Source organism: Octodon degus, unplaced genomic scaffold (assembly GCF_000260255.1).
Source record: "Octodon degus isolate 3935 unplaced genomic scaffold, OctDeg1.0 scaffold00236, whole genome shotgun sequence".
NCBI classification, from domain to species: Eukaryota; Metazoa; Chordata; class Mammalia; order Rodentia; family Octodontidae; genus Octodon; species Octodon degus.
This window is the reverse complement of record NW_004524812.1, coordinates 3,394,879-3,407,287: the sequence shown is the minus strand read 5'-3', so window position 1 is coordinate 3,407,287 and position 12,409 is coordinate 3,394,879. Positions and strand designations below refer to the sequence as shown.

The 12,409-nt window shown below is 40.1% G+C and overlaps 1 protein-coding gene across 1 annotated transcript in view; it reads left to right on the top strand.

Moving 5' to 3' along the window:
- The first annotated feature begins 443 nt into the window (after positions 1 to 443).
- Positions 444 to 12,409, top strand: part of Nkap (NFKB activating protein) — a 23,314-nt gene continuing 11,348 nt past the window's right edge. The window contains exons 1-7 of the mRNA XM_004645705.2: positions 444 to 1,063; positions 3,974 to 4,054; positions 7,595 to 7,665; positions 7,988 to 8,122; positions 9,765 to 9,828; positions 11,077 to 11,186; positions 11,283 to 11,358. Of these exons, the coding sequence (XP_004645762.2) occupies positions 513 to 1,063; positions 3,974 to 4,054; positions 7,595 to 7,665; positions 7,988 to 8,122; positions 9,765 to 9,828; positions 11,077 to 11,186; positions 11,283 to 11,358 (1,088 nt within the window). The 5' untranslated portion in view covers positions 444 to 512. The remainder of the gene's footprint in view (positions 1,064 to 3,973; positions 4,055 to 7,594; positions 7,666 to 7,987; positions 8,123 to 9,764; positions 9,829 to 11,076; positions 11,187 to 11,282; positions 11,359 to 12,409) is intronic.

The window sequence follows — 12,409 nt, the reverse complement described above, 5'->3', positions numbered from 1 at the left end:
TGGGGATCAGGAGATAGCGCAGGGGCTTAAGCGTTTGCCTGCCTGGTTAATGCAATGCCCTGAGTTCGACACCCGGTACCGGAAAAAAAAAATCCCTGGAGTATATTAGACTCCAGTCGTCAAGAAAATGTAGGACATGGGGACTTGTACACCACAGCTCACCCTCTCTCCACATAAATCCTTGTTTTGCTTGGTCCTTTAAGCAAAAAATATGTAATACACTTGCACATTCATACCTACAAACATATATACACATATATAATTACCCATCGAGAGCATTTAAAACACATGGAGAATGGGTTGTGTAAAGTAAAAAGAGAGAGAGAATGTTTTGTGTTAGTCTTAAGGCTAGCCACTGAAATATATCCTCTATCTCGTTGTCTCTCCTTTAAGGTACTCCAAGTTCGATCGAAGTTTAGAAAAGTGTAGTTATTCAGACTTGGAACTCAGAAACCTCCCTCGGAACCTAAGAGGTGCGCATACTTGGTTCTCCAACCGGCTGATTTATATCGATGCACACAGCCTTTCCCTTAGGAGGAGCGCCTTGGCCAGGGGAAGGATTTAACGACGCACCCGGAACTGTTTCCAAGGTTTCTACAGGTTTCAGAGGGTTCCGCCGGCGGGTTCAGGGAGCCGAGGTACCGCAGGTCTTGTCTCGCCGCTTCGGGGGCACAGCTGTCGGGATGGCTCCGGTGTCCCGGTCGCGCAGCCCTGAGGGCGAGGCCTCGGGCTCCGGGGGAAAACGTCGCAGTTTGTCGAGGAGTCCCAAGCCCAGCAAATCGTCCCGCTCCCCGCGGGGCCGCCGATCTCGCTCGCGCTCTTGTTCCCGCACTGGTGATCGGAACGGCCTCAGCCATCCGCTGGGTGGGCTCAGCCAAAGCTCTCGAAGCCAGTCCTACCGCTCGCGCTCGCGCTCTCGAGAGCGCCCCTGTGCGCCGCGGAGCGCCCCCTTTGCATCTGCCTCCTCGTCCGCCTATTATGGCGCCTACTCGCGCCCCTACGGGAGTGACAAGCCGTGGCCCAGCCTCCTGGACAAGGAAAGGGAGGAAAGCCTGCGGCAGAAGTGAGTGAGGGCGCCACGCCTTCCCGTGGGGGAACCCACCCGTCCGTCCGCGGAGTCCATTTTATGCCTCGTTCTGTCTGACAATTCTCTTGGCATTTTTCCCCACTCTGCCTGCCTTCAGCCCATTTTCATCCTTCAGTCCACCCATGACATCCTTTCATCCATCTTTTCCTCCCTTAAATTTTCATTTCTCCTCTGGGCTCTTCCTACTTGCCCTGACTTCCCGACACCCAGTTCCCCTCCTGGTTTGTTAGCTGATAATGCCCGGAGCCCAGATGTACCGGAACTGTAGCATGTACATTACTAGGTCATTATCATTGGTGTGCATGGTTTTATTCCTCACTGACTGGACTTAACTCTTTGCAAAAGGAAAGACTTGTTTTAGCCGATCACAGAACTCGCAGTGCCTGTTGTAAGATACTGGGAAGGATTGAAATTAAAGGTTTAAGAGGAAGGAAACCTGCCCTCCCTCAGGATGATTAGATGGATGTGGGAAGGGTGATGGGCTGAACTGTAGATGAAGTTTCCTGAGAAAGGTCCTGCTAAGGGGTCTCAATCACCACCTTGAAAAATGGTGCTAGCGTAACATAAGATCTCGAAGAGTGAATATTGGAGCAGGAATGTGTGTAATTGAAGGAGAAAGGAAGAGGCTTGTAATTATTGCTGTGTGAGTCACAATATCTAATTTTACGAAGTGTTAGGCATTGAACTAAAGCCATGCAGTATGTGCTTAAAAAGCAAGAAATGTTACAAGTATTGCAGGCATGGTGAGACTGGTTACAGTTCCAACAATCGAGAGATAAATGAGGGTGATGAGAAAGGCAGGTCCCACAATCAGACGCAGTTTGAAGCTTTGCCACTTTATTTACATTGTAGCCTTGAGCAAGTTGCTTAACTTCTCTGAGCTGCTTTTTTATTTTGTTTTGCGTTTGCTTTTTGGGTTGGTTTCTTTGAGACAAGGCCTTGATTGTGTAATCCAGGCTGAGCTTTGAACTCAATATGTAGCCTATGCTGACCTCGAACTTGAAGAGATCCCCTTGTCTCAGCCTCCTGAGTTCTTTGATTACAGTTGTGTGCCACCATGCCCTGCTTTTGAGCTTCATTTTTTCACCATTAAAAAGGGAAGTAGGGGGCCAGGGAGATAGCTCAGTAGAATAAGTGCTTGCCTGGCAAGCACAGGGTCCTCAGCTCAATCCCTGGTACTGTAAAAAATAAAATAAAAAAGGAAGTAGGAGCTAAGGATGTAGCTCAGTGGTGGAATGCTCATCTAACATACCCAAATCCCTCAAAGCTGGATTCCACTCCCAGCCCTGCAACAAAAAGGGCTCTTAGAGTTGTAATAATTTAGTGACTAGACTATAAATATTCTCTAAATTTTAGCTGGTAGTGCTTCATGAATAAGACAAGAAGCAGTAACAAACCAGTTCAGTTAAAAAACTATCTTTCAGCTAGATATGCTGGCACATGCCTGGAATCTCAGCACTCAAGAGGCTGAGGCAGGAGGATGGCTGCCAGTCTGAGGCCAATCGGGTCTATGTAATCGAGTTCAAAGCCAGCCTGCACTACATGGTGAGACCCTGTCTCAGAACAAAACAAACAAAAAACTGTTTTTCCAAGTTATATTCAGAAAGGTATGTACAGAGTATGTTCGTGAAAAAGCCAATGGCTTCTTAGCACAGAATCCTTACAAAACATGTCAGAACTGCTTACATGAAATTTGCAGTTGTAATTCAGAAGACAATTTATCTTTACAGATAAAGCCAGGTGGCAACAGGTATGAGAACAGTATTTTGTGATTTTTATAGTTTGATAGGCATTCTCCCATGCTCCTTTATTCCAAGTAGTTATAAATATGACCCTTTTGAATTGTCTATTTCTTTTAAGTGGGAAGTTCTGCTGAATAAAATAAAAAAAAACACAAACCAATTATATTTATTTTGTAAGAATTTTTAAAGACAAATGAAGTCATAAGCAGCCATATTTTAGTGAACTGAGCCTTAGGGATTTTTGGGTTTGTCTTGTATTACTTTATGAATGATAGCAAAATTTAAAATGAGGAACTACAAACATTGTAAAAGAAAAAAATTACTACCCTCCAAAGAGTAAAAATGTTCTCCTTGTCCAAAAACGGAACTAAAGGAGGGAATAAACCTTGTATGTGACTGAGTACAATTCTTGTCAACTGAATTTTTCATTCATTTTCAGAATTGTTTTCTACTTCGTATGCTGCATTTGTTTCATTACTTTCTAGATTCCTAAAAGTTGAAGGCTTGACCAAATCTAGAGAATTATCTTAATTTTATAATCATGTATAAACCAATGAAGTTATTTCCAAATGTAAAATTGTTTTCTGTCACATATGGCAGACAATAAAATGAGCAATTAGAAGCTGTGTCATACAGTTAGGTGTGGTATACATACCTGTAATACCAGCACTCAGGAGGATTGCTGTGAGTTCAAGGCCATCCTGGGCTACAAAGTGAGTTCAAGTGCAGCCTAAACTACATAGTGAGACCCTGTCTCAAACAAAAAGACAACAAAGAAGCTGTGTCATATATTTGGCACAAGGGATGCCCCACCAGTCTCCCATGCTATCGTTACTGACCTCACCATTGAGGTTGTATATAGTTTGTACCATTTGATGGTATTCTCAGCATAAAATCCTAAGCAATGAGTTTCTGTTTAAACCAAGTTTTTGTAACTTTTAAGTCAGGAAGCTGAAGCAGCATGATCTCTTCAGCCCAGGAATTTGAGGGCAGCCTGAAAAACAGCAAAAGCCCATCTCAAACAAAAAGAAAAAAGAAACCTATAAGAAAAATATGACTTCACTGAAATCCTATTGGATTTGATTATATATAATATTTAGGAAATATTTAACTGAGTTATAATTTAAATGTTTACATCTTCTAGGAGATTAAGTGAGAGAGAAAGGATTGGTGAATTGGGAGCTCCTGAAGTATGGGGACTTTCTCCAAAGAATCCTGAACCAGAGTAAGTGGTTTAAAAATGTCTTATTAAAATATGTTACGGGCCAGGCATGGTGGTGGACCCCTATGATGCCAGCACTCCGAACACTGAGGCAGGCGGATCACTACGAGTAGGCCAACCTGAAATTAGTAGCAAAACCTTGTCTCAAAAACCTTATGTTGGGGCCGGGAAGATGGCTCAGTAGAATAAGTGCTTCCCTGGCAAGCACAGGGGCCTGAGTTCAATCCCCGGTTTCACAAAAAAAAAAACCTTATGTCACAAGAATTTTTGAGGTTTTTTTTGTATTTTAGGGAAGGGTCTATAGGGTGTTCAGGGTCTCAGTACTAGGTCAGACTGGTAGTGATCCACCTGTTTACAGCCTCCCAAGAGCTGGTATTACAGGCATACGCCACCACACCCAGTCTCAATTATGTGCCCCAGGGGCGGGGCCGGCATGGCAGGCCTAGGAATTGAACCCCCAGCCCCTTAATCTGCTGAGCTATTTGGCCAGCCCTAAAACAATAAATCCTGAGTATACCATGAAAATTTTTGTTATATAAGGAACTTTACATCTCCTATTGTTTTCCTTCATTCATGTGATTTATGCTGTCCTTTCCTGAAATTTTAAGTAACCTAGAACATAGCTAAGGTTTAAACATGTTGCTTGAAAGAGAACTAAAGAGAATTAAGATGTGTTATACACAAGTATCAACTCAGATGAATGTAATCATTATGTATTGCAACCATACACTAATAAAAATTTTAATTAAAAATGAATAAACATGTTACTAATGAATTTTAGCATACTCTTTAAATTGTAATGCATGGAGTGCTAATTTCTTTTTTTTCTATTTCTATATTAATTTTATTGAGAAAGAAATAGCAATGAGACAGTTTCAAAACAGGTTACTAGGACAGTTTAAGCTAATTTCTTATCTGTAGAAATTTCCAAATTTTTTAGGGGGTAGTACTGGGGATCAAACTCAGGACCTTGTGCTTGCAAGGCAGGCGCTTATGCTACTGAGCTATATCCCCAGCCCAAAATGTCCAATCATTAAGCAATGTGTTTATATTATTTTGAGGTTTTTCTCAACTCAGGAACAGATTGCATGCTAAATATTAGTATTACAAGAGATTTTTGGAATATATACTAGTGTTGTTTGGTTTAGCTCATTTTCTTAATGTCCCATACTGTCTAAAATGGAGTACTTTTTTTCCTTTTTTTTCTTGCTTTGCTTTAATTTTTGTAGTGCTGGGGATCCACCTCAGGGCTTCACATAGGCACACTCCCAGCTCCTGAGTTTCTTGTCTTTTGTGCTACTCATAAATTTCTGCTTCCCTTCCCTGAATTTCTGTGTCTACTTTAAGTTGAGACAGTGTGCTTACCATATATGAATATAATTTATGGCAGGGTGATAAAATGTTATCATCCAAAACTTGTTCTTAGAAATATCTTGGGGAGCCGGGGAGATGGCTCAGTAGAATAAGCACTTGCCTGGCAAGTGCAAGGGTCTGAGTTCAATCCCAGGTTCCGCAAAAAAAAAAAAAAAAAAAAAAAAAAAAAAATATCTTGGCTTGGCAAGTGCAGGGTCCTCAGTTCAATCCCCGGTGCTACCAAAAAAAAAAAAAAAGAAAGAAAGAAAGAAACAGAAAAATATCTTTGGAGGAGGGGGCGTCCAGATAGCTCACCAGATTAAAATGCCTGCTTAGGCAGATGCAGGGACCAGGGTTTGATCCCAAGTGTTCTGTGCCAGCCCTGCCCCTGAGGCACACTGAGACAGGGATTGAGACTGGGCATGGTGGCACGTACCTGTAATCCCAGTGCATGGGAGGCTGGAAACAGGAGGATCACTATGAGTCCAATCTGTGTAGTGAGACCCTATAGACCCTGTATACTAAATACATTAAATAAAGAAGAAGAAGAAATATCTTTGGGGGGCCAAGGAGATAGCTCAGAAGCATAAGCACCTACCTGGCAAGCACAAAGACCCAAGTTCAATCCCCAGCCCTACATGCCGAGTACTGTTGGCCTGGCTCCCTGGCATGCAGTCTTGGCCCTAGATGCAAGTGCCCACTGTGCGGCCCTGGAACTGGTTGTGGTGGCACACGCCTGCAAACCCAGCATTCAGGCGGTTGAGCCAGGGAACTCTGCAAGCTTAAGACTAGCCTGGGAGCTATAAAAGTGAGCACAAGGCCAGCCCAAACTGCATAGGAAGACCCTGTCTCAAAAAATATTAAAATTATCAATGGGAAAGAAATACCTTTCAAAAACATGAGTCCATAGAATTATAGTTGGAATAAACCCTAAAATGAATTTCCTTGACAGTATCTAAATTATTCCAGCTGTGAGTTTCAGAGAAAATAATTATATGTTAACTCCTCTTCTGGACTGTTAGAGAATTTTAATAAAATCTAGTTTAAGAATTCTCTGAAAAAGAATGAAATCTATTTAGACTAAAGTATGTTAGGTTCTTCATGTTCTGGGGAAACTGAACAGTTGCTTCTCTACCATTTGTCTTTTACATACCTAGAATAAAATTATGGGGCTGAGGATGTTACTCAGTGGTTAGGAGGCTTGCTAGCAGGAACAGAGCACTGGGTTTGATCCCCGCTGCACACCCCTGCAGAAATGACTAAAATGATGATGTGTTCCAGTTTCTTGGCCTTTCAGTTTCTTTCATCCTCCATTATTATTCTTTTTTTCCCATAATTTTATTGAGAAACAAATAGCAGTGACACAGTTTCAAATCAAATTGGTAGGACAGTTTCAATAATTCACACATTGCATACATTTTTCCTAGTGGTTATTTGCTGTACAAGATGCTGACATGATATCCTATTTACAAACACCATTAGAACAAATCACTCTATTCATTAAGAGAATGTAACTATATATCTATCCTAACCACTTTGAATACACAGATACAAAATGGACATTCATCTGTATCCCCTTTTTTTGTTAAGTTCTGTTATTTGAATATTATAGGTGTGTAAACTCAGCAAAATATTCTAAAAGAGTCCATTAGTCCATAATAGTATTGGGTCTTCCGCTTGACTGGCAATATCAGTAATTGTTGACCTGAGTCCCCTACAGCTCAACATAACAGCATGGCTTTATTTCCTATATTTCGTCTTCATACTTTTCTACTGGATGATTAAGACCAAGGTAAAGCAGGACCTGTGCAACAAGAGTTGTACCTTTTGGGTCTGATAAGGTCAGTGAAATCCCCTCAGGATTTATCCTGAGACCCTGTACCTCAGATTGTAGATCCTTTGTCAGTGTTCCATTATTATTCTTATTTGTCTATTTTTGCCTTGTTTCTTATGAAAATATAAATCTTCCATGTTGCTTTGTTTGAGTAGCACTTTGTCTACAACATTATGCAAATATATGCTGTTTTATTATTATGACGATTTAAAACCTTGATATATACTCTTAGAAAACTGATTCATTGCTTGCTCTTTTCTTGAACTGTAACTGAAATATTTTAAGGCCATGTTCATATTCAGTGCTACGTATTTCATTACTTTTCTAATTCTTATAACCATTTTCTTTAAATTCAGCTCTGATGAACATACACCAGTAGAGGATGAAGAGCCAAAGAAAAGCAGCACTTCAGCATCTAGTTCAGAAGGTATTTTTAAAATGTAGAGCTTTCTAATTGATGAGTTTAAAAAATAAGTTTATATTCCCAGCACTCAGGAGGCCAAGGCAGGAGGATCAGTGTGAGTTCAAGGCCAGCCTAGGCTCCATAGTGAGTTCAAGGCCAGCCTAAATTGCATAGCAAGATTCTGTCTCAAAAAAAAACAAAAAGGAAGAATAAGTTTATACATAGTTGAATGGTAGACTTTGCTTTTACTCAAGTTCACAATCATTTGTTCTTACATATTTCAAATACAATAAAGTTGATGTTCACAGATACTTCTTTAGAAGTTAGATTTTTATTTTTTTTCCAGATGAAAAGAAGAAAAGGTCTACTCATTCAAAAGAAAGGTCCAAGAAAAGGAGAAAGAAGAAATCATCTAAAAGAAAACATAAGAAATATTCTGAAGATAGTGACAGTGACTCTGATTCTGAAACAGACTCCAGTGGTGAGAAAGCCAACATCATTCCACAAGCCTTGCCTCAGCTCTAGTTTGACTTTGTAGAAGTTATTGTAGAAGAAGGGTTCTTAAAACAGTAGCAATCCAGTTTCCAGACGCCTGCTGAATCTGTGCCAGGGACCTTGCTAAGTGCTATGGCTCGTAATCTACACGGTCCCTACCATCGCACAGGTGAGGACTTGGAGGCACAGAGCAGGCGCAGGCGATTAGTGCCACACCCAGGGCTCCAGTAGGGACTCACGGTGAAGCAGAGTGACTGCTGGCTGGCTGGGCAAGGTTGTGCGAGGAACCTGGCACCAGATCTGCCCAGGCTTGGGCTGCGGGACGCGGTGCCAGAGCAGGCCTTCTGGGGTGCTGTGCGGGTGGGGACCTCATTGGTGCAGTTCTCATGTTCAGCGGACACCTCTGTGTAGTGCTTTAAAATGCACCAAAAAGGGACCCAGGCTGACTGCTGATTGATACAAACAAGGCACCTGATGGGAAGGTGCGTCTTATGTATCCAACATACATTTTCTTCTTATATTACTGTTTACATATTTCTGCATTTATACTTACAAAAGCCACATTTTTGTGCTCTCTCCCAACTGATGATTGACCAGAGGTTGCCTCCTCTGCAGCTGACACAGCACACAAAGGTGCCTCCTCCGCTGGTATCTCCCAGGTCCCCACTGTCACTGTCCTTCCTCTCTTAAAGCCCAAATATGAGGGTGCCAGTCCTGGGCTTTAAATCCTTTTATAGGGCTCCATAACCTTCAGGGTAAAGTTCAGACCCTGAGCGACCCCTCTCTAGGCACATACTCCCTGCCACTCTCTCTGGCACCATCCTGGGCTACTCTCTTTCTCCTCGGGACTCCATGTGCTTTCCCGTGACTGTCCTTTCATAGAGGTGCCTGCCCACAGTGCTAGCCTCCAGCACGGCTTACTCCTTGCAACAGTGGTCACACATCACTTTTGTAATCAAGTGACTTTAAACAGAAGCTCAAGTGTCACTTTTCCTGGTCAGCCATTCTCCACCCAACCTCCCCATATCAGCCTGATTTTGAGGCTCCTGTGCTTGCCTGCAGAATTCCACACTTGTCTCTGTCACTCTGGTTTGTATATGTCTCTTTACCATGTCTGTCCTGGGCTACGCCAAGCTCATGGAAAGCGTTCTCCCCTGCACCTCGATATGTTCCCCCTTTTTTATGAATATGTTCAAGCATTCCGCAAAGTAACGAAGATAATATAGTTATATACTTAATATAGTATGCTTAATCAGATTAACAGTATTTTTGTCATATATGCTGCAAGTGTGAGGTTTTTGGTAAGATAGTCAAAGTAAGTATACTTCGATCCTAAATACATCTGTATATTTCTTTAAAAAATAAAAATATATTCCTACTTAAAGACAATACTATTATCCCATACAGTGAAATTAATAACACTCTACATCACCTAATAATTTATGTGACTGTAATTTATATTTCCCCAAATGCCTAGTGCAGTTTCTGTCAAGTTTCAATAAACGTTAGAATGAATTAATTTTTCTGTGACAACAAATGTGGATAGCAATAGGATTTTTTTCTACTCTAAAGTATTGGGATTTTAGAATTTTAAATTATTTTTCAATTATAATGTGCTTTAATTGCAGATGAAGATACAAAAAGGAGAGCAAAGAAAGCTAAGAAAAAGGAAAAGAAGAAGAAACACAGATCGTCAGTTGTTTCTTTGTTTTATGCAAAAATTAAAATGTGTATAAAATTAAATAGTATAATTCTCCGTGTACTCACCACCCATATTGAATAATTACCAACTCATGGGTAATCCCCCCATTATTTTGAAACTAATCCCAGATAACATTCTGTCCATAAGCTATTTAGCACTTTTCTCTGATAAGCATTTTGTAAAAACAAACCAAAAAAAACATTATGCTACTGTCATGCCTAAAATATTTAACAGTAAGTGCTAAATTCTCAGTAGTTTTTCTGTAGCTTATCCAAATCAGGATCCATAGCATGTCCCTAAATTGCAATGATTGGCCAGAGATATAGCTCAGTGGCATAAGCACCTGCCAGGCAAGTGTAAGGTCCTGAGTTGAATCCCTGACAGCAAAAAAAAGAAAGAATTACGAGCACCTACCACCACACTAAATTATAATGATCCCATTTGTAAAGTGTCCTTTAGTATGTTCTATTCTCCATATTTCCTGTAGAGTGATAGGTCTAAAGGCTTGACAATTCAGATTTGAGTTTTGGGCAAAAATATGTCACAGGTGGTACTATATTCCATCAGAAGACAGTTAATGTGTCTCCTTTTGCCATACTAACAGCCACTGATGTGTTATTTCATGAGGGATCGCAAAATGGTGATAGTCTTCACTCTAGCTTGCCTTCATTAGTTAGGTAGACTAATTCCATAAGAGAAGCTCATCAAAATTCTGCATACCCTGAAGTACAGTTTGCACAGGAAGGTCAAGGTTAGAGATATAGTTAAGTGGTAGTGCTTACGTACTATGCATGAGGCACTGGGTTTGACCCTCAGCACAGCCAAAAAAATTTAATAATAATAAAGCTGAATGTAAAATTCTATAAAAAGGAAAAGCAAGAAATGAGTATTGCTTAATTTTTCAATTTTATGAGTGCAAAATAATGAATTATATTTTTTAGTATTATCTTGATGATTTAAACATTTAATGTATTTTACTCCCTTACATTCAAAATTATTAACACACAAGTTGGCAAGTGCTTTTTTTTAAGCCTTTTTATTTCTGTTGTCATTCAACACTATAAGAATTGTGTTATGTTGTTCTTTTAGTGATTTTTTTATTAAGTGTTAGATTTTTTTAAAGTTCTCTAGAAACTTTGAATAAGGTACGAATTCAGGTCATTTTCATTGCCTTAAAATTAGATACTCCTTAACATGGGGATATTAAGTGAATTTGTAACAATTTATAATCCCTATAGGAAGAAATATAAGAAAAAGAAGTCTAAGAAAACCAGAAAAGAGTCCAGTGATTCAAGTTCTAAAGATTCCCAAGAAGAATTTCTGGAGAATCTCTGGAAGGATCGGTCAAGTAAGTTCTCCTGATAACCCTTAACTCAAAATGGACAAAACTCCAAAGTAACTATATAGTCAAGTGTGAATGTGTTTCTCATTATCTTTCATGCAGAGGCGGAAGAGCCCTCAGATTTAATTGGCCCAGAGGCTCCAAAAACACTTGCCTCTCAAGATGATAAACCTTTGAAGTAAGTAGTGCTGTATTTATAATATCTAAAACACCTTCCAAAACGATGACCCTAACTGACCTTTCCTAGCTGATCTCCCTATACTTCCTTATTTGTACTCTAGCTTCCAATTGAACTGGAATCTTTTTTTTTCTTTTTTTGCAGTTCACTTATTGTTTCTTTATTTTTTTGCCATAATTTTATTGATAAACAAATAGCAATGAGACAATTTCAAATCAAATTGGTAGGGCGGTTTCAATAATTTGCACATTGCATACATTCTTCCTAGTGGTTATTTGCTGTACAAGATGCTGACATGATATCCTATTTACAAACACCATTAGAACAAATCGCTCTATTCATTAAGAGAATGTAACTATATATCTATACTAACCAATTTGAATACACAGATACAAAATGGACATTCATCTATATCCCCCTTTTTTTTTAAGTTCCATTATTTGAATATTATAGGTGTGTAAACTCAGCAGAATATTCTAAAAGAGCCCAGTAGCCCATAATAGTATTGGGTCTTCCGCTTGACTGGCAATGTCAGAAATTGTTGACCTGAGTCCCCTACAGCTCAACATAATACCATGGCTTTACTTCTTATATTTTGTTTTTATACTTTTCTGCTGGATGGTTAAGACCAAGGTAAAGCAGGACCTGTGCAACAAGAGTTGTAGCTTTTTGGTCTAAGAAGGTCAGTGAAATCCACTCAGGATTTATCCTGAGATCCTGCACCTCAGATAGTAGAACCTTTGTCAGTGTCAGTCATGTGGATGAGTCACAGCCATTGCTTGGCCAATGTGCTCTCTGTGAAAGCCTGAGAGAATATTTTCTCTCCAAGGGACTCTCCTTAGGCACATTCTACATCATCGATCACTTTCCCCTTTGGCCCCTTAATCTCCTTGATCAGAAAACTTGGGACACTACCGAATTACATGACGTTACAGTACAGGTTCTCATATGTCCTGAGTCTTAATTGACCTTAGAAGGCTAGGGCCAAAATATTGGCTTTCCTTGCAGGCCTCCTTTTTCTCTAATTTTGGTCTGCAAACTTAGGTTGTTA